The sequence below is a fragment of the Oncorhynchus kisutch genome, linkage group LG18, assembly GCF_002021735.2.
Source record: "Oncorhynchus kisutch isolate 150728-3 linkage group LG18, Okis_V2, whole genome shotgun sequence".
In the NCBI taxonomy this organism is placed as follows: domain Eukaryota; kingdom Metazoa; phylum Chordata; class Actinopteri; order Salmoniformes; family Salmonidae; genus Oncorhynchus; species Oncorhynchus kisutch.
In genome coordinates, this window is record NC_034191.2 from 45,523,807 (window position 1) to 45,548,040 (window position 24,234).

The 24,234-nt window shown below is 42.6% G+C and overlaps 2 protein-coding genes across 5 annotated transcripts; one reads left to right on the plus strand and one right to left on the minus strand.

The window, feature by feature from the left end:
- Window positions 1-522: 522 nt before the first annotated feature.
- On the minus strand, window positions 523-19,049 carry LOC109908852 (serine/threonine-protein phosphatase 2A 65 kDa regulatory subunit A beta isoform). 3 transcript variants are annotated; one of them, XM_020507588.2, is made up of 16 exons: window positions 18,557-19,049; window positions 18,303-18,337; window positions 14,162-14,252; window positions 12,505-12,605; window positions 12,131-12,363; window positions 11,759-11,906; window positions 11,215-11,370; window positions 10,162-10,276; window positions 9,974-10,044; window positions 9,036-9,170; window positions 7,908-8,081; window positions 7,414-7,474; window positions 3,700-3,854; window positions 2,535-2,677; window positions 2,133-2,224; window positions 523-1,879 (listed from the first exon to the last, which is right to left on the minus strand). In XM_020507588.2, the coding sequence occupies exons 4-16, from the start codon at window positions 12,541-12,543 to the stop codon at window positions 1,863-1,865; spliced, it is 1,539 nt and encodes a 512-aa protein (XP_020363177.1). In that variant the 5' UTR covers window positions 12,544-12,605; window positions 14,162-14,252; window positions 18,303-18,337; window positions 18,557-19,049; the 3' UTR covers window positions 523-1,862. The 3 variants fall into 3 exon arrangements, with proteins under 3 accessions (XP_020363177.1, XP_031652020.1, XP_020363176.1); XM_031796160.1 differs by lacking the exons at window positions 18,303-18,337; window positions 18,557-19,049 and adding an exon at window positions 16,484-16,528; XM_020507587.2 differs by lacking the exons at window positions 18,303-18,337; window positions 18,557-19,049 and adding an exon at window positions 15,117-15,286.
- On the plus strand, window positions 18,738-23,478 carry LOC109908853 (mediator of RNA polymerase II transcription subunit 29-like). Of its 2 annotated transcripts, none has more exons than XM_020507589.2 (4): window positions 18,738-18,929; window positions 20,620-20,678; window positions 20,780-20,864; window positions 21,036-23,478. In XM_020507589.2, the coding sequence occupies exons 1-4, from the start codon at window positions 18,777-18,779 to the stop codon at window positions 21,261-21,263; spliced, it is 525 nt and encodes a 174-aa protein (XP_020363178.1). In that variant the 5' UTR covers window positions 18,738-18,776; the 3' UTR covers window positions 21,264-23,478. The 2 variants fall into 2 exon arrangements, with proteins under 2 accessions (XP_020363178.1, XP_020363180.1); XM_020507591.2 differs by having other exon boundaries at window positions 18,769-20,355; window positions 21,036-22,517.
- Window positions 23,479-24,234: the final 756 nt, after the last annotated feature.

Consider the following 24,234-nt stretch of genomic DNA (forward strand, 5'->3'; position numbering starts at 1 on the left):
ACTGTACAAAGTTAAGAGGTGCACTATTTGATAGATTCCCCTTACAGTACCCCGGGCTTCAAGCAGGGAGTTCTGAGGTCAACCTACCCCCGCCTCATCTCAAACTTCTGAGGAGGAGACCTTCCCAAGCAGTAGCCTGCCTAGCTCACAAACTAGAATCAGGGTGCCCACTCCAATAAGGTTAATTGACTCAGTTCCACAAGATGACATATCATTAATGTGACGTGCAAATGAGCGATAGAAAACCGATTGCGCAAATGTCACCATTCAGAATTGTTGTGTGGGCTCCCCCCGGCAAGATGTGGCCCTGGCTGGTGACATGGCTGCCCATGTCACCGATACCTAAATCCGCCACTGGAGTAGTCTTTAATCTTGCTCATTACAGTGCTGCTGTGCAACATCATTTCGCAGTAGCAAAATCTGTAGACTCCTTGGGTGTGCAGACAACTAAACAGCTACAACACTAAAATGCAAAAGGTTATATTTTAAGGTTAAAAGAGTAAAAGAACATCAGTAAACAACCACATTTTTATGACTTTATTTAGTTCAAGATAAAGTACAGCATCACAATTGAGGAGATTTCAATAAAAACCCAAAGTGGGGTCTTCATAATATGGGAAACTAGTTTTTAAAATAAAATTTAAGAGACCGATGGGAAATGGGGAGGGAGACAATGAGGGAAAGAGTTGACCGTAATTGACCAAATCCTTCACACTCCCTCTTCCCATCCTATAAAACATTATGCAACCACCTACACAGAGCCCTGCTATTCTTAGTGATCCTGTCATTTTAGCTGTAGTGGTCAACCTTGTTTAACTGACTGACAACCCGTGAGGAATGATGCCTTGTCTTTAGAGAACAGAAAACATTGACATAAAATAGGACAATCAAGAGTTAAAACCATATGAAAACCAAAAAAAAGCCATTGCTCATCAGTAATTGGCACAACAATTAAGAGCAATATAGCAAATGAGATTGTGGACAAATTCTCCCACTGTTCTTCCATGCGTCAAACAAACAGACTTGTGGATACCATTTGTCTCGGTGTGCAGTTTGAACGAAGTTGCCAACTAGTGTTAGTTAACTTTGGCTCATGAAACTACCTTCAGAGTGGACAGAAAGAAAAAAAAGGTATCCCTAACTTCATCTAACTCCGGGGAAATAGATACAGGGCATCATCGCCAAAATCAAAGTATCCCTTTAACTCTAGATAGAAATGAGTAACCCACAATGTTCTCGAACAAATTAAACCGTAATTTATTGTAGACACACAGGACAGAAAGAGAGGATGGGGTGCTGCACAACAGCTTTTCTGAATACATGAGAAATGTCCCAGGAGAGGAAGCAGCACATGTAAACAAATCTGTGGGTGCCTTAGCCTTGCGGTTCTTCACAAGCAAATAAAACAGCCTTCCTCACCATCTGCTGCAGCAATAGCATGTGTCTAGCACTTGGACAAGCAACCAAGAGATGGCTTGCGTGTTCTGGGTGCTTCGTACAGAGAAATGTGTCAGCGAAAGGGGCCGTGCGAATAGTAACGTTACAGTCAACGGCTATGTATGTACGGGGAGGAATGTGTGGGTCAAACCAGAAATGTTACTTATGCACAGTGGTCAGCATACTGTGCTTAAATGCACGTTTCATCACACTTGGAGAAGCAAAAGATTTACAGCGAGGGGAAATTAGATTCTTGGACATTTTCATTTCATTTTCAGAGTAAAAAAAAGAAAAAAGAATAGACGTTAATAGACGCCATTAATTCACCATTTGATCTTGAACATCAATAAATATATTGTGAAAAGTGTTCAATGTCGTGCTATCTTGGGTTTTTGTTTCCTCTGGATAGCCAAGCTTGGGTTGGTTTATGCCAGGGCCAGAACTACGGGGAAAAACACAAGGAATCAGAAGAATGACAAGATGGACTAACGTTCAGATTGGGCAACACATTCAGCAGGGCATAACATTGTACATAATATAGAAACAGCCTAACAAACATGCTTCTTTGACATGTAGCACAAGGACTTACGGCAGCTCTATTAAGGACATTTATCAGCAATGTGCCACAACGTGCCAAACTAAACGTGGCCCTATGAGGAGACTTCATAGAAGAAAATGGACAGTACTATCCTTACCACGTATAGCTTCCTGGGCAAAGTACTTAACATCCATATCAGTGTCTGTAGCTAGTTTCTCCAGGACTGGTTTCACCTCAGTCTGCAGGGCACTGAGAAAAACAAAACATTTCAGACAAAGCACACATTTTCCCCACACTCCCATGCTATAATAGATTAGCTGAGTGCTAGAATTAAGCATGGACATCTGGGTCATGTTCAGTAGACGCAAAACATTCTGCGACGGAATAAAAAAACGAACATCCTTTACTGGACCAGTTCAAGCAAGAGCCTCCGTTTCAAAATATTTTCTCCCATTTTGTGCCTACTGAGAACGACCCTGATGTAGACTGTACAATTCATTGGAGATGGTTGTTCAGGTATGCCTGAACGAGGGCTTTGTGGTAGATGAGGAGGACCTACTTGCTGTCCAGGACAGGGCCAATCTTCTGGAGGGACTTGGCCACATTGAAGCGCACATTGGCCACCTGGTCGTTGGACATCTTGAGGACCACTGGCAGCATATGCTTAGTGGTGATGTCCTGGCCACAGGCTTCAGACAGTGACTGGGGTGGATGGCACGGAAACCAACAACGGCATAAACAAATGATTGTTAGTCACTTGTCTAAGTCACTCTGGATAAGAGCATCTGATAAATGCCTAGAATATCAGGATGTAAAATAAGTCATGATAAAACAGTATGATTTACTTTTAAAACAATTTTTTTTCAAAAATGGCTTGGTTAAATCCATCTCAGGTTTAATGACATGAGCCCTATACTAAAAATCGGGTTTGAAAGGTAAGCGAGGTAACTTTGGTCAACTGAGTTTAACGCAGGATAACCGGTCATACGAAAGTGTCTCACCTTTTAGCCAGGTACATTTCTATGCAAAGAATCCTTCATAACTAACCTGCTCCAGGGCAGGCGGCTAACCCAAAGCTAACCTGCTCCAGGGCAGGCGGCTAACTCAAACTAACTCCACTTACCCTGAATGAAATGACAGAGCCGCGAGGCGAGGACCACTGAAATCAGATTCCCTCCCTTTCGCAAAGATTGCGTCGTCCGCTTAATTTGAAGAAGACCGATTCAATATTTTATTAATCAAATGTGTTAATAGTAATAAAATACACATCACACATTTGAAAGTTCACGCACAGTAAAACTTTTGTATGACTTAATACAATCATTTATTGATGGGGGGGGGGCTGTTTGTGCATTGTTGTGCTTTTCAATGCACTAATGATGCGTAATAAAATACCCACTTATAATATCCTATTTTACACCACAGCCTGCAAAATTTGCAAGATCTTCTTTCCTGTTGATTTTGGCAAAAGTGAAAATGTGGCATCGACTCGCCCATGGATTGATGGTTCAGCGTCAACTCAATGAATAGTTTGGTGTTCAACTACCCATGTGCGACATGCACGTGAAGGTACAAGCCACTTTATTTGGCGGCAGCTACATGATCAATATCCACCGTGGTAATATGGCTAGCTTTATAAAAACCTGAGTAGAGCTAGCTTCCATCTTAGTATAAGCCTATGGTCTGAGGGGTTTGTGTGTGGTATGAAGGTCAGGAGGACTCACATTGATGCAGAAGAGCGTGGTCATCCTGTGCAGGTAGTTGGGGTCGTTGGCCATACCCAGCACCTTGGGCACGATGGTGTTCTGGGCCCACTCGGCTCCAAACTTCTCCACCAGCTTCATCAAGTTACAGGTGGCTGCCTCGCGGATAGCGTATACTGTCGACAACACAAACATGCTTAGAGACCTTGGCCTGTAGAACTAGATAGAAATTAGGACTCGAGATTGTTTGGTAAAGGAAAGCCCTGACAAGAATATTAATTGAATCTATTGACTAGCATTTCTCAATCTAACCAAAAAGAAAATGTGTACAAAACTCAATTACACAGATCAAAGTTAAATTAAGACATCCAAACTCTACAAGAGTAGGCAGTCCGTACAATACTCAGTAAAAACAAATACCCAGCACCTGAAAATTTGCCGGGATTCTTGCTTCTTTTGAGCTCTTTCCATTCCAGTTTGGCAGCCATCTTTGGATTATTGTCAGTTTGTTTGCCTTGTAACAATATTGGCAAAAATCCCATTCGCATGGAAAACATGCCAATCAGTAATCATGGCTAAAGAGGCTAGTGACTGCAGAACTGCTCAAAACACTCAATTGTGCCCAGAATACAGTGACATGACATCTGGGTACACACAAGCCTGATAATCGATACTAGCTGTTGGACAAAGAGCGGGAGACCAGGGGGCCTGGGTACAACACATTTCTAAACCACTGACTAACCGAACCCTATTTGGCCCCTAAATACAGCCATAAACAAGACTGCTAGAGAACCACATTGGGCTTAGAAGAACCATGCCAATAGCCTGTGGAGCCACAATGGGATATTAAAACCTGTCTTACCAACGTCTTACTAAAACTACATACTGTGTGCTAATCATACTACTTTGAACGTACGGTTTAGTATAAAATGTATGCGATAGGCCAAAAGAGATGCAATCTTGCTGTTGAAGGCTTTATGTACAGGTTGGCTGATAATGATTCTGAACGGTCAGATCGCAGCTTCTCGTCATTGTTGCTGACTAAGACGGGAATCGTAGAAAGAAAAAGAGCTGAATAAATCAAAATATATTTTACATTTGAGATTTTTCAAAGTAGCCACCCTTGGCATTCTCTCAACCAGCTTCACCTAACCTAGAATGCTCTTCCAACAGTCTTGATGGAGTTCCCACATATGCTGAGCACATGTTGGCTGCTTTTCCTTCACTCTGCGGTCCATCTCAATTGGGTTGAGGTCTTGTGATTGTGGAGGCCAGGTCATCTGATGCAGCACTAAATCACTCTCCTTTTTGGTCAAATAGCCCTTACACAGCCTGGGGGTGTGTTGGATCATTGCCCTGTTGAAAAACAAATTATTGTCCCCATGCTGGCTAAATGTGCCTTGAATTCCAAATAAATCATTGACAATGTCACCAGCTAAGCACCCCGACACACCACCTCCATGCTTCACGGTGGGAACCACATATGCAGAGATCTGTTCACCTACTCTGCGTCTCACAAAGACACGGCGGATGGAACCAAGAATCTCAAACTTGGACTCATCAGACCAAATGACAGATTTCCACCGGTCTAATGTCCATTGTTTGTGTTTCTTGGCCGAAGCAAGTCTCTTCTTCTTATTGGTGTCCTTTAGAAGTGGTTTGTTTGCAGCAATTAGGCCATGAAGGCCTGATTCATACAGTCTCCTCTGAACAGCTGCTGTTGAGATGTGTCTGTTATTTGAACTCTGAAGCATTTATTTGGTCTGCAATTTCTGAGGCTGGTAACTTATGAACTCATCCTCTGCAGAAGAGGCATGTCTGGGTCTTCCTTTCCTGTGGCGGTCCTCATGAGAGTTATCATAGCACTTGATGTTTTTGCAACTGCACTTCAAAGTTCTTGAAATTTTCCAGCTTGACTGACCTTCATGTCTTAAAGTAATGATTGACTGTCATTTCGCTTTGCTTATTTGAGCTGTTCTTGCCATAATATGGACACGGTCTTTTATCAAATCTTCTGTATTCCCCCCCACGTTGTCACAACACAACCGATTGGCTCAAATGCATTAAGAAGGAATTCCACAAACTAACAAGGCACACCTGTTAATTGAAATGCATTCCAGGTGACTACCTCATGAAGCTGGTTGAGAGAATGCCAAGAGTGTGCAAAGCTGTCATCAAGGCAAAGGGTGGCTACTTTGAAGAATTTTGAGGAACACTTTTGCGCTTACTAAATGATTCCACGTGTGTCATCTCATAGTTGTGATACCTTCACTATTATTCTCATCCTTGAATGAGTAGGTATCCAAACTTGACTGGTGTGTGTGTGTGCATTTTTATTTTTCCAGGTAATATACCACATCTTCTATCTGAAATTGGTATTTGAGTAACTCAGATAGCACAACTGGGCATAAGCAATCGCAAAAACTTGACATTTTCTCTCAGCCCCATGGCAAAATGTGTTGAAATGCAGAGAATTAGCTTGAAAACAAATAATCTCTGCTGTCAAGAAAGCATAACATGTCGGTCAGACAGCACTATGTGCCCTCCACGTTAACTTTGCCACCGCTGCTGAAACAAACTCAAAGGGAAACTCATGTCTAAGCTAATATGGCAAACAATAGTTAGCAAGCTAACCAACAACTGTAACAATGTTTGAGAGACAAGTGCTCATTGTGTAAATATATTTATGTTTCAATAAACATTTGGAGACTAAATACAATTGTCAACAACTACATGTTGTCAACAGTCTAAGCCAGGGTCCCTGCCAGATTTGACCCATAGTAGGGCAAGCAATCCGTCTAAAGAATAGAAAAAGGGATCAGGTAAAAAATAAATTCTGCTGACATTAAAGGCAGAGCGAAAAGACGTAGCCAACAAGGTCTCCATATCACATGCAAATCTAACCAGCGCATTCAAAAGACCAAAAATACGTAAACTGCAAGATGTGCCTATTTTCAGAGTGGGGTTGTTACAATACCAACATTTCACTAACAATGTGATAACAGGCCAAGTATCACCGGTATCGTGATCACCAGCTCCCCCACCCAGGATGCCTGTTCCCGTATTCTATACGTTCTGCACAAAAACCTGTCCCTGACAGTCACATCTCTGCTCAATACAGCATTGAATCTAACTTGACAGAAAAGGCTACTGCAGAAAATAGCTGATTTGCTCATATCCAAATGCCTTCCTGTTACGGTGTATTACAGTATGGTTTGTATACTAATTGGCACCCGATTCCCTATATAGTGCACTACTTTTTATTAGAGCCCTATGGGTATTGGACTCCCGAGAGGCGCAGAGGTCTAAGGCCCTGCATCTCAATGCTAGAGGCGTCACTACAGACCCTGGTTCGATTCCAGGCTGTATCACAACTGACTTGCCTAGTTAAATTTTAAAAAGAAAGTAGTGCACAATATAGGGGATATCGTGCCATTTGGGATGCAGACTATTGCAGTAGTTTTCCCATTCTATCCAGCTCAGCTACAGAAGGCAGCATGCAATTAAGGAGAGCGAATTTGGCCTCTCCCAGTCTAAGTCACTGGGTTGTCATCAGACCTTTGTCATTTGCACAGTCGTGAGGCTTAAGAGAGAGCTGCAGCCTGACGCGTCCCCATCCACACAATCCATCAGGGACGTGATCCCCACCTCTGTCCAATGGAGGAGGACACTACTGACTAAGCGCACAGAGGACAAATGCATTGAAAAGTGGTGTGTATGGGGGAGGGGTCTTACCGTGGTCAATGAGCCATGCCATGCAGAGGGTGTTCAACTTCTCATCAAAGAACTCCACTCCCTGGAGAAGAGCGATTAGGAGAGAATACTTTTCTAAACCATTTCCATATCCAAACATTACAGTGCAAGCAACACTTATTGAATTGGGTTCCAATTCAACCAAAAATTGAGTCCTACTCAGAAAGCAAAAATAAAGCTAGCTGAATTCCTTGCATAGCTCTTTTTTTACAAATTCATGGATGATATTAGTGACGAGCACTTGCCCACCATAAATTGTGGCACATATGCATGGCACAAGGCAGATGTAGGCCACAGACAGATGTGTGATTAGGGGGAAAGGAGGATGTGACAGACAGGTCTTCTGAGGTGGGACTGCAGGGGGCTCTGATCAAAAGTAGTGCACTATATAGGGAAAAGGGTGCAAGGGCTCTAGTTACAAGTAGAGCACTATGAAGGGAATAGGGAGCCATTTGGGGACGCAGCCAATGACTCACCAGCTGTCCGGCCAACAGGGGCATATACTCGATAATTGCCAGGCGGACCCTCCACTTTGCGTCCTCGGCCAGCTCCACGATAGCAGGCAGCAGCGACTGGGAGAGCTGGCGGATGCCGATCACCTCATTGACACAGTCCAGGTTGGAGATGATGTTGAGGCGCACCTCAGGGCACTGCAGGGCAAGAGAGAGGGATCTCTTGTTTAAGTTGTGGGGACAATTACATTTCATATGTCTGTCTTCCTTTAAGAATTAAAGCCATTTTATTTCAAGTGGTCTTAAAAAGTGGCAAAAGTCATTGTGACCGCTATTGCATCCCTATCTGCTTATAATGATGCCAATCTTGGCTCCAATCTCAACATGACATTAGCAAAAAAAGGCTAAACGAATTGCCAAAGACCTTCCGCCAGTCCCTTGATTCCTAGCCTCAGAATGCGCAGACAGATTTCACATCAAGCTTTCTGTGACCCTAATAGGAGACGACAGAGATAGCAGCCAGCTGAGAGACTAAATATATGTAGTAGAAATATTGAAGAATACAGATATATATTTTTTATATCCGTGAGTCATTCGGGGTGTTTCGCACCTCGGTTGTCCGTTCTGACTGTAATCCTTTATGACATAAACCCTGTCAAGTCAGCTTTGGCTGCGAGGCAACTAGAACATCTTTTAATAGGAAGGCTGTCGGTGCAATTTCCCTCATCTACCAAAACCTTCCACTCTGGTATTAATAAACCACCAGAGATGCGTAAATGTGTCGGCTAATGCCGACATCTTACTTCAACAGGATTTTAGCTGCGATACATGTTACATTTAGGAAGGATATGTCAGAAAGAAACCACACGTCACTGAAAAACGCATCAAATAGCCTAGCACCACTAGTACAAATGTCACCAGGGAAAAAGGTTCAAACCCTATAAGGGTCATCCCTAGGTTTTTACTCCGGTAGGGAGCCAGCCAGGTACATCTGATCCTGAACAAGGTCAATAGCATTACAGGATATTAAAGAGGGTGATCAGATCAGACAAGACACGGGAGACATTTCTCCAAGTCCAGGCAGCACCCCCACCCTCAACCATTTGGTACTTAATGAATAGAACGAGTAGGAGCAGTAGTGACTGGTGTTACCTCATCCTTGAGCTGGGCCAGGAACAGAGGCAGCAGGTGCTCCACTGTGTTGTCTTTGCCCAGGATGGTGGACAGGCCCATGATGACAGAGGCCAGGGCAGACTTCACGTGCTGGCTGGTGTCAGACACCAGTTCCTGTCAGAGGAGAAAGAGTCAGACATTGCAGTGCACAGTGACAGCAAATATGGTATTTTCAAATAGAGGTGAAGAAACTAGCCTCTGTGTTGAAATGAATCATCAGTTAATGCAAGCTGACCCAGCACAGAGTTGTCCTGTGTGGCTCAGTTGCTTGAGTATGACGCTTGCAACACCAGTAGGAAAATGTATGCACTACAGTAAGTCGCTCTGGATAAGAGCATCTGCTAAATAACTCAAATGTGGGGGGGGTTGGGGATGTTCATGGAAGAGACATTTTTCGCCAAAAAATATATTTTCGAAATAAAAGGGTGTCATTTAAACTCGGGAACCAACCAGTGAGCTCTTACACTTCGACAGATTAGGAATGATGGTGGTTTGGAAGTAATTTAGAATACAACAGTGCCCCATGCTGTCCAAAGGCTAATACTGAGCGCAACTCCTCATCTAGCCATAGACCCCAACCTACAAAAGCATAATATCCTCATGGCTCACATATAGAAAGTACAGTCAAAAACAACCAGTTCCTCAGTTTATCAGCTCAGTAGATACTAATGCTAAAAACTGATTTGTGGGTGTAAAAATATCTGCTACTTCCGCATTTGCACATCTGAACGCAAGAAATTGATTGACATGCGTTATTGTCGAGACTTCAGAACACAACAGCTTTTATTTTTTTAGATATGTGATGTTTTTGGCCCCTTCGTGAGTGAGAAATTGACAGGTCAAAGAAACCTGCATACGCAAGTTAGCAGAATAAAAAAGGGATAAAAGTGAAATGGCTTTAAAAAAAAATTTTTTACCTTGACACAGGACAAAATGTGAGTCATGATGATGGTCTCTCTGCTGTCTTCTGGAAGGTTCTCGCAAAACTCTGAGGACAGAAATGGGGATTGTAAATACCATGGTCTATTAGACGGTAAAAGCTTCTCATTCAAACCATTATTTCAACATAGGCTTTATGACTGGCAGATAGTATCCAGACACTCACCCTTGATCTTTTTGGCGGCAGCGGATCGGACCTCAGCCTCGCAGTCCTTGAGCAGGTTCTGGAAGGCTGGGACGAGGTCGTTCTTGGTGATCTCTGGGCCCACTGCTTTCTGGAGCTGTGGAGTCAGTGACAAGGCATTTAACACCCACCACTAAACCTTTGCGTGAGACTCCATAACCAACACACTTGACTGATGGGATTCAAATTGGGAACGCACAGGCTACAAAATCCATGGAAGCAAAGGGGAAAGTGCCCACAACGATTTGCCATTGCCAGGCTTTAATTTGTGTGGATGTTTCCTGCCAACTGTTAAATTGGTTGAGGGAACGTCTACCACAAACTATGGGCATGGCAATTAACATCCAGCAGAGCTCTCCATCTACGGCTCTGACAATCCCCCCTTTAACCTTGCTCTGATTTGCTGATCAACACACTAATCTAATGGGATTTGGGGTTGGGAACATATGCTACCAAAGTTCATGGTGGCAAGGGAGAAAGTGGTAGAAGTCCTTTCAGTAAGTGTGGTGCACAAAAAAAACATATGCTGAGCTTTAATTTGTGAGAGGTTGCCTGAAAGCTTTTATATTGATTGACTGAACTTCTATAACATTATGGAAGTGGCAATATGGCCCATTTTATACTAAATGACAAGAGAAGGTCATATGGGTTAGAAATCAATTGATTAGTGTGGTGAATGTAAGTGGTAAAGAAAACAAAAAGAAAGTTCTACGCTGGGGGACTATGAACATTACAGGCCCCATAAAATGTCCACTACTCACCCTTGGATTGTATTACTTAAATTCAATACAGTAATCCCACTGAAAATATAACTCTTCCTAGACAAACATTTGAGCTATTGCATCTGCCAAATCTCTCAATTTAGCACAACATGTTTACTGATAGGCAGTTTTAAAGTGACCATATGTGAAGCACTGAATATCAGTGCTATTATACCCCCTCCCCCCATTACATCCGTTCCAGGTTCGGTAAAGGAGAAAATATTTTTGATCTATTATGGCTACATGCAACACATCAATGTTTCCACATGCTCACCTCAGAGAACTTGTCAGCCACCATGTAGCGGACCCTCCAGGACTTATCCTCGGCAGCCTGGCGCAGGGTGGGCATCACCAGGGTCTCCAGGTCCTCCTGGGGCAGCAGCGAGGCGATGCTCACACAGGCTTCCACGGCCAGCAGGCGCACTGAGTCCTACAGGCGGGGGGGGCATGGGATTATTGCTGATTCTGTACCAATTTAATAAAATACTGTCGCAACACCATAGAAATGCATAGAGGGAACACGCGATTCCCCCACGGGCCAGTTGTCATGGTGTAACTGCTGAGGTGTTGGGTTAACAATAGCTAGACCCGGTTTTGAGTCCCAGTTGGGGTGACCTATTGAAGTCGCTGTAATATGACTGTTCTAAGCTATTCAATATTCATCCATCCCCATTCAAAAACATCTCATTTGTATGGCCATGTTAATTCCACAGGCAACAAGCCAGTCGATTTTAGCAAATGGCTGGAAGAATTCCACGCACTTCCCACCGCAATGCTACAGGACACCCTGTGTGCGTGTTTTCAGTACATGTATGTACCTGCTCATCAGAGGCCAGTGCGGTGAAGAGGGAGATTATGTCACTCTTGACATAATCCAGCTCCAGAACCTTGGCGAATTCCCCAAGTTTGGAGGCTGCAGCGCGGCGCACCATGGGAGTGTCATCTGAGCACAGAGTGCGGAAATGCCTGTGGAGAGAACACCCCGCCAACCGTCAGACCACAAATCCATTGTGTAGTTAATCATCCCAATTTGATGGACTTGGGCCTGCAAGGCTAGTATGTGACTACCGAAGGTGGGTGCATTGGACCCCTGATATGAGAAAGAAATGTCCGCACCTCTAATATTTCAATCCCATTGGGATCTTAGTTAATCAGGTCTAAGCTAAATCCCGCCTGATATAGCTACTCACTGGCGTATTTCAGCCTTGACAGTGCTAGACACGCGGGGGTAGCAGACGCTGAACAGGCCACAGGCGGAGGTGCGGGAGGTGAACCAGTCACCACTGGCCAGCCTCTTCACCAGAGGCTCAAAGTGCACCTCCAGGTCCACAGGAGAGTGCTCCTGAGAGATCTTACGCAGAGACTCTACCGCCTTGTCTCGCACAACCGTTTCCTCCACGGTAGCCAGGCTCTCCAGCGGCGGCTGCAAAGAAAGACACAGGGACATAAATGTGCGTATGTGTAGCTGACTGGATAAGTAAAAAAATAAAGTGTTGTCAGGTCTGTTGAATATCTGTATGCATTATATGCTCACTGACAGATTTAGTTTGCAACAGATACGTACCAGCAGACAGTGAACATATTCAGGGCCTCCCACCAGCATGGTGAAGTTGCCCAGCTGCTCAGCCAAGGCAAGAAGCACCTCATCCTCATCATAGATGGTGTCTACAAGAGGTCAGGTGTGAAACATAATTAAGGGGAGGGCGACAACTCATGTTTGCTGTAACTTGGGTCTTCATTTTAGGACATAGTGCATTCGGAAAGTATTCAGACCTTCCCTTTTTTCACATTTTGTTACGTTACAGCCTTATTCTAAAATGGATGAACTTGTGTTTCTCAATCTACACACAATACCCCATAATGACAAAGCAAAAAAAATAAGTAGAGAAATTTTTGCAAGTTCATAAAAATGAAATATCACTTTCACATAACTATTCAGATCCTTTACTCGGTACTTTGTTGAAGCACCTTTGGCAGCGATTAGAGGCTAGAGTATTCTTGAGAATGACGCTACAAGCTTGGCACACCTGTATTTGGGGAGTTCCTCCCATTCCTCTCTGCAGATCCTCTCAAGCTGTTAGGTTGGATGGGGAGCGTCACTGCAAGGGTTCAAGTCTGAGCTCTGGCTGGGCCACTCAAGGACATTCAGAGACTTATCCGGAAGACAATCTTGCATTGTCTTGGCTGTGTGCTTAGGGTTGTTGTCCTGTTGGAAGGTGAACCTTCTCCCCAGTCAGAGGTCCTGAGAAGGTTTTCATCAAGGATCACTCTGTACTTTGCTCCATTCATCTTTCCCTCGATCCTGACTAGTCTCCCAGTCCCTTCCTCTAAAAAACATCCCCACAGCATGATGCTGCCACCACCATGCTTCACTTTAGGGATGGTGTCATGTTTACTCCAGACATGACACTTGGCATCTTGACACAAACCAGTCTTGGTTTCATCAGACCAGAGAATCTTATTTTGACAAACTCCATGCAGGCTATCATGTGCCTTTTACTGAGCAGTGGCTGACGCCTGGCCACTATCCTAAAGGCCTGATATTGGTAGAGTGCTGCAGAGATGGTGGTCCTTCTGGATGGTTCTCCCATCTCCACAGAGGAGCTCTAGCAGAGTGACCATCGGGTTCTTGGTCATCTCCCTGACCAAGGCCCTTCTCCCCCGATTGCCCAGTTTGGCTGGGTGGCCAGCTCTAGGAAGAGTCTTGGTGTTTCCAAACGTATTTCATTTAATAATGACGGAGGCCACTGTGTTCTTTGGGACCTTCAATGCTGCAGAAATGTTTTGGTACCCTTGCCCAGATCTGTGCCTCAACACAATCCTGTCTCAGAGCTCTATGGACAATTCTGTCGACCTGAAGGCTTGATTGTTGCTCTGGCATGCACTGTGGGACCTTAAACAGGTGTGTGCCTCCCCAAATCCTTTTCAATCAATTAACCATAGGTGGACTACAATCAAGTTGTAGAAACAGCTCAAAGATGATCAATGGAAACATGATGCACCTGAGCTCAATTTCTAGTCTCAGAGAAAGGGGTCTGAATACTTGTGAATAAAAGGTATTTATTTTACATTTTCAAACATTTCTAAAAACCTGTTCTCTCTTTGTCATTATAGGGTATTGGGTATAAATTGATGAGGAACAGTATGTATTTAATCCATTTTAGAATAAGGCTGTAACATAAAATTTGGAAAAAGTACTGAGTACTTTGAATGCACTGTACCTGTGAGGAAGGGGAGGAGTTCAGTGCGGGTCCTCTCCACTCCCAGGGCCAGTGCGATGGTAGACAGCTTCTTGATGCTGTTCAGTCGCAGCTTGGAACGTAGACAATACCAGGTAATGTTATTACATGAAACTAACAAGAGATGCCACCATTATCTATAAAACCATCTTAGCGTTTCACTAAGGCTAACTAAAAATACTATTTCAGACGTGGGCATATTCCCATGTAGATGCCTTCCTATGAACATACAACCTTTAACTAGAGTATAGGAAATCGGTGTTTTTGAAAGAGACACCAAAGCAAGATGCAGATAGTACATAAACTAATCATGTCAGTCGTTACCTAGATAACTAGTTTGTTACAATAATGATAGTCTCACAACCATTACCAGGGTGGAGCTGGATGACCGACGGGTACAAACAAGGAAGGAATGTAGTTAACGTTAGCAGCTATAGACATGCGTTTACAGTAAAGTTGTGTGAAGTGTACATTTTGATATTTCAGTAACAAAATAAAGTAGCTAGGTGCCTCTGCAAGTTAACATGCGAATTTGACCACCTAGTTAGATTACGTTTATGAACTAGTTAAGGTAGTTAGCTGCTAACTAGCATAGTGATACAGTAGCCCAGCAAACTAACGTTAGCTAGTTACTAACGTTAGTAACGTTAGCTAGTTACTAACGTTAGGTCACTTGGTTAACGTTAGCTAACACCAGTTAGTTATACACGGCAGTAACTAAATACGACTTGTAGCTATTCCGGTTGATATTTATTACACCAAGAAACACGCTAACGTTAGCCAGACTGGGTGCGCCAGGCAGACTTCACAGGCCAAGGCAAGGGGCCTCGGGATGTAAGGTACGGTTAGCTAGCTATCCTATTTGAAATTGGACATGTTTAAGTAAAACAAACAACACCAATATAATACCTCGTATAAACAGAGCATATGTGATTACCTGCACATCCTCATTACGAAGCTCGTCAATGAGCACGGCGATGGGGTAGAGAGAATCATCTCCATCAGCTCCTGCCATTTTAGATTTGTGTTGCAGTAAGCCAAAAGCGAATCACTAGGACTCTCCTTTCTCTACGGCGTTTTATGGTTGTCACTAGTTACCACAGTCACTGAGTAATAAACCCCGCCCATTTCTACCATTTATCTCCTTAAAATCTGGTTTTAAACCAGACCCCGACTTTAAGGCTAACCCTAACCTTAGATTAAGAGCAAAATATTTACTTTTTTTACGATATAGCCAATTTTTTTGTGATAACTAATGGAAACCGACTTTTATTTTTGGAAGGCGCGAGAGTATGATACCGGTAGTTGATGTTCTCGCTGGATTTGAAAGTTCACCAAAAAGGCCCCAGAGCTTGTGTAGGGATCTGAGAATAATGATCTAATACTCAATAATACGTAAACTAAAAAAACCAACAAAATGCTCAGTCTTATTAAAATATAAGACTGAGCATTTTGTTGGGTTTTTTAGTTTACGTATTATTGAGTATATTCAGAGTGGACTAGGCGAGAGGGATAACTTGGTCCGAAATCTGTCTTCCCCAGCAGGTTACGTTTGTCTTTTTCGCTTACCTAGCTAGGAGTATTTGTAAAGAGGTCAATGAGCGAGTCTTGAATATATCCCAACAGCGTGTGTCATAATACCCATAACACCTAGCGGTCAAACAAGGAAATGGTTCCAATATCTTTTCCACCATACATTTTTACCAGAGGGGATTTTAGAAACACTTAAATTAATGGCTGTGTTTCGTGTAGGATAACCATGTAACGTTAGTGACTTTTATCAATAATTCAACTCCATTTAATCTCAGAATCGAAAATGCAAATTAGCATTAAAGTAGACATGCAAAACTACAAATCCATGCAAGCCCCTGCACGTCATGTGTAGTTGACAACTTTACTAACAGGTATTGTGTAAATGTAAAACTTGCCAAAGACAGTTCACAGAATTTCCATTTAGATACATTTAGCCAATTTATTAATTACTGCATTTAGCTAACATTAGATAGTTCATCCAGAGATTCTTAGCTTTTCCTCAATTTGGCAGTATCGTCCAGATCATGGCATCTGTAGTTCTGTATGCTACATTAGTACTTAGTTCTGTATGCTACATCTGTAGTTCTGTATTAGCTACATTAGCAGCTAATTAGCAATTAATTTGTTGGGTGTAAATACAGGCCAATATATTAATACGTCACCTGTTCTAAGAGAGATTTACAGTGCATCATCAATCTACACACAATACCCCATAATGACAAAGCAAAAACCTTTTTTTCTTTCACATGTATAAAAAAAAAAAAAAAATACCTTATCTACAAAAGCATTCAGACCCTTTGCTATGAGACTCAATTGAGCTCATGTGCATCCTGTTCCATTGATCATCCTTGAGCTGTTTCTACAACTTTATTAGAGTCCACCTGTGGTAAATTTAATTGATTGGACATGAGTTGGAAAGGCACACACCTGTCTGTATAAGGTCCCACAGTTGACAGTGCATGTCAGAGCAAAAACCAAGCCTTGAGGTCAAAGGAATTGTCCATAGAGCTCTGAGACATGATTGTGTTGAGGCACAGATCTGGGAAAGGGTACCAACATTTTTATGCAGCATTGAAGGTTACCAAGAACACAGTGGCCTCCATCATTCTTAAATGGAAGAAGTTTGGAACCACCAAGACTCTTCCTAGAGCTTGCCGCCTGGCCAAACTAAGCAATCGGGGGAGAAGGGCCTTGGTCAGGGAGGTGACCAAGAACCCGATGGCCACTCTGACAGCACTCCAGAGTTCCTCTGTGGAGATTGGACAACCTTCCAGAATGACAACCATCTCTGCAGCATGCCACCAATCAGGCATTTATGGTAGATTGGCCAGATGGAAGCCACTCCTCAGTAAAAGGCACATGACAACCCGCTTGGGGTTTGTTAAAAGGCACATAAAGACTCTCAGACCATGAGAAACAAGATTTTCTGGTCTGATGAACTTTGACCATGAATGCCCAGTGTCACGTCTGGAGGAAACCTGGCACCATCCCTACGGTGAAGCATGGTGGTGGCAGCATCATGCTGTGGGGATGTTTTTCAGCGATGGACTGGGAGGCTAGTCAGGATTTGAGGGAAAGATGAATGGATTAAAGTACTTGATGAAAACCTGCTCAGAACTTCAGACTGGGGCAAAAGTTTACCTCCCAACAGGACAATGACCCTAAGCACACAGCCAAGACAACGCAGGAGTGGCTTCGGGACAAGACTCTGAATGTTCTTGAGTCACCCAGCCAGAGCCCGGACTTGAACCTGGTCAAACATCTCTGGAGAGACATGAAAATAGCTGTGCAGCAATGCTCCCCATCAGAGCTTGAGACGATCTGCAGAGAAGAATGGGAGAAACTCCCCAAATACAGGTGTGCCATGCTTGTAGAATCATACCCAGGAAGGTTCAAGGTTGTAATCGCTGCCAAAGGTGCTTCAACAAAGTACTAAGTAAAAGGTCTGAATAGTTATGTAAATGTGATCCGTTTAAGATATTTTTTTATACATTTGCCAAAAATTCGAAACCTGCTTTTGCTTTTTCATTATGCGGTATTGTGTGTAGATTGATGAGGAATTTAAAAAATATATATATATATATATTGTAGAATAAGGCTTTAACGCAACATTTGTAAAAATGTGAATACTTTTGACTGCATTGTACATGGTTATCAAAATGTTATGCCAGGGTAAGCTTTCACAGAACACAGCCCTTTTAATTGTTCTAAAATCTGCTATGGGAAAAAAGAATGGTTGAAAAATGATTGGAACTATTTCCCTGTTTGACAGCTAGGTTTTTGGGGTATTATGACTCATACTGTGGTATTTTATTTGGTTAACACATTTTTTGTGCTTATTCGCTACATAATGCTTAGGGTGTTGCAAGAGTATTGACATAAGTAGGATATCCTGGCAACTTTGAGAAAACACAGCTGTGCACACATCTGCCCTCTCATTGGCTGGAATGGTGCCACATGCTCTTGCCTCCTGACTGCCTTCCATTTAAGAGACATTTACTTTTAATTGATAGAGAAGCCACTTGACTATCTGGTCACTACAACAGATAAGTTATGTTTTTCACTTGTAGAACATATATTTAGTCCTTACCAGAAATAAATGAGCTCTGGTTCATTCGGCCATCCCTATAGGGAAATAATATGGTTTTGGAATTAACACCGAAAAATAAGGTCTGAGGTTAACACAAGCATATATTTTACATTGTTCTATGAGATAATAGCAGTCATTTAACATGACCTTTATGAAGTATGTGTTTTTATTGTTACATAAATTCACAAAGTGAGGTTAGCTGATTATCTCCTAGAACAAAACGTTTAAGATCGAAGACTGTGTATACCACATACCTTATTTAAGGCGTTTATCCCAAAATCCTACAAAAACGCCATTAATTTTCCTCATAGGCTTTGTCCAAAGTAAGAGTGCCTAAAAAAAGGATCCATGACGACTCCATTACTATTTCTTTGGGGTTAAAGTTTCAGTTTTCACCCCACCCAGTAGGTGGCGGCACCACACAATGAAAGCATGTAGTCCCCCGTAAAAAGTTCCCCGAAGAAGTTTACCAAAATGGCAGCGCAGCAACAACCCGGTGGACCGATTCCACAAGTTGGAATGCAGCAAGCTGCTACACTTCAACAACAGCAGTTGAGTCAACAGCAAGATTTCGACCCAGTTCATCGATTCAAAATGCTTATTCCACAATTAAAAGAGAGCCTCCAGGTACTCCACGTTTTGTTTACATGAGCTGGAAACAATGGCTAGTCAGTCTGGTCTCTTCTCTGCCACACAGAGGGGGATTTTCGAACAACCTTTACTTGGCGATCCTTCGAGTAATCAATCAATGTGTACGCTGCCATCTGTCTTTCAAATCTTCTCATTGATTGAGTCAGGTGAGTGTCATTCAACCAGTGGTTAATTTGGGAGGTGGGGGTCCTTCGTTCTGGGGCGTGCGGGGGGCACTCAGCCAAGGATGTAGTCAGCTGACTAGCTCAAGATAACTCAAGCCCACCTTTAGAATTCAATCGATCCGTCATATTTTATTTAACTGGGCTAGTCAATTAAGAACAAATTCTTATTTACAATGACTGCCTCCCCCGGCCAAACCCTAACCACGTTGGCCTATTGTGCGCCGCACTATGGGTTGTGATACAGCGTTCCAATACATCTATTGGTGTCATGAGAAGGGCTAGCAGCTAATGTTCGATTCAGCTCAGATCTCCGACAATGCATTCAACGCCATTGGTGATCGCTATGCGCCTAATCCATGTTGTTGTTAAAAACCCTGGTTTTAAAATGGTCCATCTGTCAGTTGAGGAATAAATGTAGGTAGAATAGAAAGCTGTGATCCTGCTCTGTTAAGTGGCAATTAAACTGCTGGGCAGTGCCACTCGAAATTTGAAAGCTCACAGAGGAATATTATTTGCTCCCATAGAATGGGACAAGATGACCAATTGAATAGGTAAATCCTTCTAGGGAAAGGGGGATACCTAGTCAGTTGAACAACTTAAATGCAATCCTATTGGATTATCTGGTGTTGATTACTTTGTTTTTATTTATTTAATTAGGCTAGTCAGTTTAAGAACAAATTCTTATTTACAATGACTGCCTACCCAGGCCAAACCCGGACCATGCTGGGCCAATTGTGCGCCGCCCTATGGGACTCCCAATCACGGCCGGATGTGATACAGCCCGGATTCAAACCAGCAACGCCACTTGCACTGAGATGCAGTGCCTTAGACCTCTGTGCGTCTGGGGCGCAGGAAACAGTAAATGTCTGTTGATTACTCGTGTTGTTGGCTGAGGAAATATTAAATGTGGACAACAATTTTCCATTATATTCAAAATTAACATTACCAAAGGTGCAAGAGCCCCACCTGGCTCTAATTTGAATCATAAGTGCAGGGTCTAGGAACTGGCCCAATTCAACCACTGCATTCAATATTTCTGAGTCACTCATGACATGCAAATGATCATGTCTCACTGAGAGAAGATTTTAAATGTACAAGATGGCGGCGTACACATTCTTGATTACTTCATGGAGCAATTTTTTTTTAAATTTAATAACAGGATTTTTTAAATGAACCATCTGCAACTAGCAATGCGTTGTCTTCCATGTCGGGAATTTAGGAAGTATCGACAAGTAAAGGTTGGTCAAATTGTCTGTGCTACGCTTTACACTACCTAAATAATCATAGCCATCTGGAACAGTAGTAATGATCTGACTAGGGAATATTTTTTTTATGACTACCTTTTAAGTTGAACTGCAAATAGTGGTCAGAGACAGGGGGGGATAATGCTTTTTAATGGAATATGTTTGCACAGTAACAACATTATGCTTATAGCTATGTACAGGTATTGCAAAATGTAACTACATCAAATATAGGATAACTAATCATTATTTTCTGTCTAGAATGTCATGAAGATTGCCTCTTTAAATTTGGGACATAATACATCAATTGACAATGGCATGTAAGTACCCTTTTCCCCTAACTTAATGGCACACACACAGCGTATAAGTGTTTTTTCTGGAGCTGGAGATGCACAACTTTCCTAATGCCTTTGTATTTCAGAAAGAGCAGCGATGCCAGTGTACAGCGGTTTGACAAGAGTCTGGAAGAGTTTTATGCCCTGTGCGATCAGCTGGAGCTCTGCTTAGTGAGGCACACACAAAATGAAATTGTTCACCACCTCTTATTATTACACGTCTTTCTATTAGACTTTTAGAGTACCGAGCATCATTCACCATAACATACAGTATAGTTTATACATTGATAAAGCTGGCAGCCTGGTTATCTGCTTACTATTACTCTTTTGTTTCCCCCATAGCGGCTTGCCTACGAGTGCTTATCCCAGAGCATTGACAGTGCCAAGCACTCTCCTAACTTGGTCCCAACAGCCACCAAGCCTGACACCGTACAGACAGAGTCCCTGTCCTACTCACAGTACCTCAGCATGATCAAGTCACAGATCTCCTGCGCCAAAGACATTCACAACGCTCTATTGGAGTGCTCCAAGAAAATTGCAGGAAAGGGCCAGCAGCAAGGAGTCCTGTAGAAATGGGCATTCCATTATACTATCACATGGTTGTTATTTTTCTAAAGTTTTGTATTTTTTTGTATTGATTGATAAGGACATACACAGTTTAATAATTGTTTAACGGATGCCCCTCTTCAATTTTCTTCCCCCAAAAATCTGAAAAGTAGCAAACAAAATGTCCTCAAGCATCAAGTAATGAGATTCACAACTTTCTTGGATTATGGAAAAGGTACTGTGCATCAGATCCGGCCAGTAATGTTTTCAACAACACTATCCCACTGTTGACACCAATGGAGTCTTGACGAGGTCACTAGGCGTTGAACTAATGTTGCTATAGTATTTTTACAATCTGGTCCTCTTTCTTATTTTGTTCCTCGCGCTTCTTTAAAAAAAATCTAATCAAAATCAATTGAAATAACACTTACAACTGCAATCCGCAAAGATGAAACAACCACGTCCGTTTGTCAATAACTTCGTTGTTGTAATATCACAAACACCTTTTTCCCGTCGGACATAATGCGGGACAGAAGAGCACAACATCAATATGTACAGCTTTTTTTTTATTACCATGCTGCTCCACGCTTCTGAGCTTGGCCACATAACGCGTTGGCACCGTTTCCCGCTACTGTAGCCCAAATGATCAGACTCATTCATTTCTCTCGAGTCGGGATGGTGCTATACCAGAACGCGGGCCGTTGTTGTCAGCATGCTAGGCTAGCTAATGCTATAGCAGCCCATTGGATTCCATTAAAACACGACTGCTAGCGTTGGGAGGAATTCAACAACACAACCGAAGTGTTATTGAAACCAATGAGTTGATTTACCTTTACTAGCACGACGACAAGGGGCAGTTAAATACACAATTAGCTATATTTCAATATTCTTGATTCGCCATTCATATTCTCGGGATATTTAGGAGTACAGCGAAACATTCCATCTCTGGATTGAGGAACATTTCCCCAACCGTATAGCGTGCCGGGCTCGGGTGGTCATTCTGGCACTGCACCATTCAGAATTCAAGAGCGAAAACTAACGAGTTGGATCATTTTGACTACCGCTACTACGGAGTTCAGCTTTAATCAAGTTTGCATGCCCTAACGTGTAAATAAGTGTTTTGTTACAAGTAGAGCACATTACCAAATGACCACCAGAGAGTGGTGACCAAGTCAGTACCAATGCTGTCCAAGAGCAGCTACTAGTCAACCAAATTGCAAAACCTTTGTGGCAGAGTAGCTTTGTCTTAATTGTGATAAACAATTTTCACTCACTTAATTTGTCTCTTACTTTTACATACATTCAGACCCCTTGACCTTTTCCACGTTTTGTTACGTTACAGCCTTATTCTAACATGAGGGGGAAATACATTTAATCCAATCTACACACCCCATAATGACGAAGCGAAAACAGGTTTTTAGACATTTATTAAAAATGAAAAACACCTTATTTAAATAAGTATTCACACTTTGCTATGAGACTAGAAATTGAGCTCAGGTGCACCCTGTTTCCATTGACTTTCCTTGATGTTCCTACAACTTGATTGGAGACCACCTGTGGTAAATTTGCTTGATTGGACATGATTTGGAATGGCACACACGTGTCTATATAAGGTCCCACAGTTGACAGTGCATGTCAGAGCAAAAACCAAGCCATAAGATTGAAAGAATTGTCTGTAGACCTCTGAGACAGGATTGTGTTGAGGCACAGATCTGGGGAAGGGTACCAAAACATTTCTGCAGCATTGAAGGTCCCCAAGAACAGTGGCCTCCATCATTCTTAAAATGGAAGACATTTTGAACCACTAAGACTCTTTCTAGAGCTGGCTACCTGGCCAAACTGAGGAATCAGGAGAGAAGGGCCTTGGTCAGGGAGCTGACCAAGAACCTGATGGTCATTCTGACAGCTCCAGAGTTCCTCTGTGGAAAACCTTCCAGAAGGACAACCATCTCCGCAGCACTCCACCAATCAGGCATTTATGGTAGAGTGACCAGATGGCAACTACTCCTCAGTAAAAGGCACATGACAGCCTGCTTGGAGTTTACCAGAAGGCACCTAAAGTACTTTCAGACCATGAGAAGCAATATTGAACTCTTTGAGACTTGAGGCTGTAATCGCTGCCTGCCAAAGGAGCTTAGGTAAATGTGGTGTTTGAGTTATTTTATTAGCAAAAATGTCAAACCTGTTTTTTGCTTTGTCATTATTGGAAATTGTATGTAGATGGGGGGGGGGGGGGGGGGGGGGATGACAATTAGAACAAGGCTGTAACGCAACAATGTGGAAAAAGTTAAGGGGTCTGAATAGTTTCCGAAGGCACTGTAACTCAGTAAAATCTTTGAAATTGTTGCGTTTTATATTTTTGTTCAGTATGTCTCAGAACAAATGAAGATGTTTGAGGTAAGGTAGCTTCGGACAGCCACATTTTTACGATATATGAAAGAACGGCCTTGCTAGACTAGAGGTAAATAGTCAAACAGCCTCTTGTCTCATTTCCTTCATCTGCCCAGAGGTGATGGAACTGGTCAGGGGAAAGCAAATATTCGGTAGGCATCCATGAGCCAGCTTTTGAATCTCTTACCTATTATGTATTGTCACAGTTAGATCAGTGCAAATTGAGGAGAGGAAGCCACTTCACACACTCCTTCTGAATCCCAACACCCAGATGATATTACTGACCTTGCTAATTTCTGCAGCCCTGTTAACATAGATGGGACATTTACTTTGTTACATAAACACAGAGGAGTTATGCCACTTTATCCTATGAAACCTTGAGGCAAGAGGCCACCCCTCTGACCTAACTGCTCTTCTCCTTCCCCTGCCTCTTAATTTATAATTGAGAAGCCTGCATATATGGACATTTGTTGAGTTAACGTCTTAGGTGATTCCATAATATATTTTCACACTTGATATAAATGCAAGGAGACAAAAACAAGTTAAACTAAATCAGGAGCACATGATGGGGCATGTGATGCGAGAGTGTGCTGGGTTCATAACA

Excerpts from the sequence above, each read along its gene's own strand:
- LOC109908852 (XM_020507587.2), bottom strand. The coding sequence starts at position 15,194 with ATGGCAGGAGCTGATGGAGATGATTCTCTCTACCCCATCGCCGTGCTC. Across the intron at positions 12,606-14,161 it reads ACTCCTCCCCTTCCTCACAG|ACACCATCTATGATGAGGAT; the intron begins GTACAGTGCATT and ends GACCTCTTGTAG. Across the intron at positions 10,045-10,161 it reads TGCCGCCAAAAAGATCAAGG|AGTTTTGCGAGAACCTTCCA; the intron begins GTGAGTGTCTGG and ends TTCTGTCCTCAG.
- LOC109908853 (XM_020507589.2), top strand. The coding sequence starts at position 18,777 with ATGGCAGCGCAGCAACAACCCGGTGGACCGATTCCACAAGTTGGAATG. Across the intron at positions 18,930-20,619 it reads AATTAAAAGAGAGCCTCCAG|AATGTCATGAAGATTGCCTC; the intron begins GTACTCCACGTT and ends TTTTCTGTCTAG. Across the intron at positions 20,679-20,779 it reads ACATCAATTGACAATGGCAT|AAAGAGCAGCGATGCCAGTG; the intron begins GTAAGTACCCTT and ends TTTGTATTTCAG.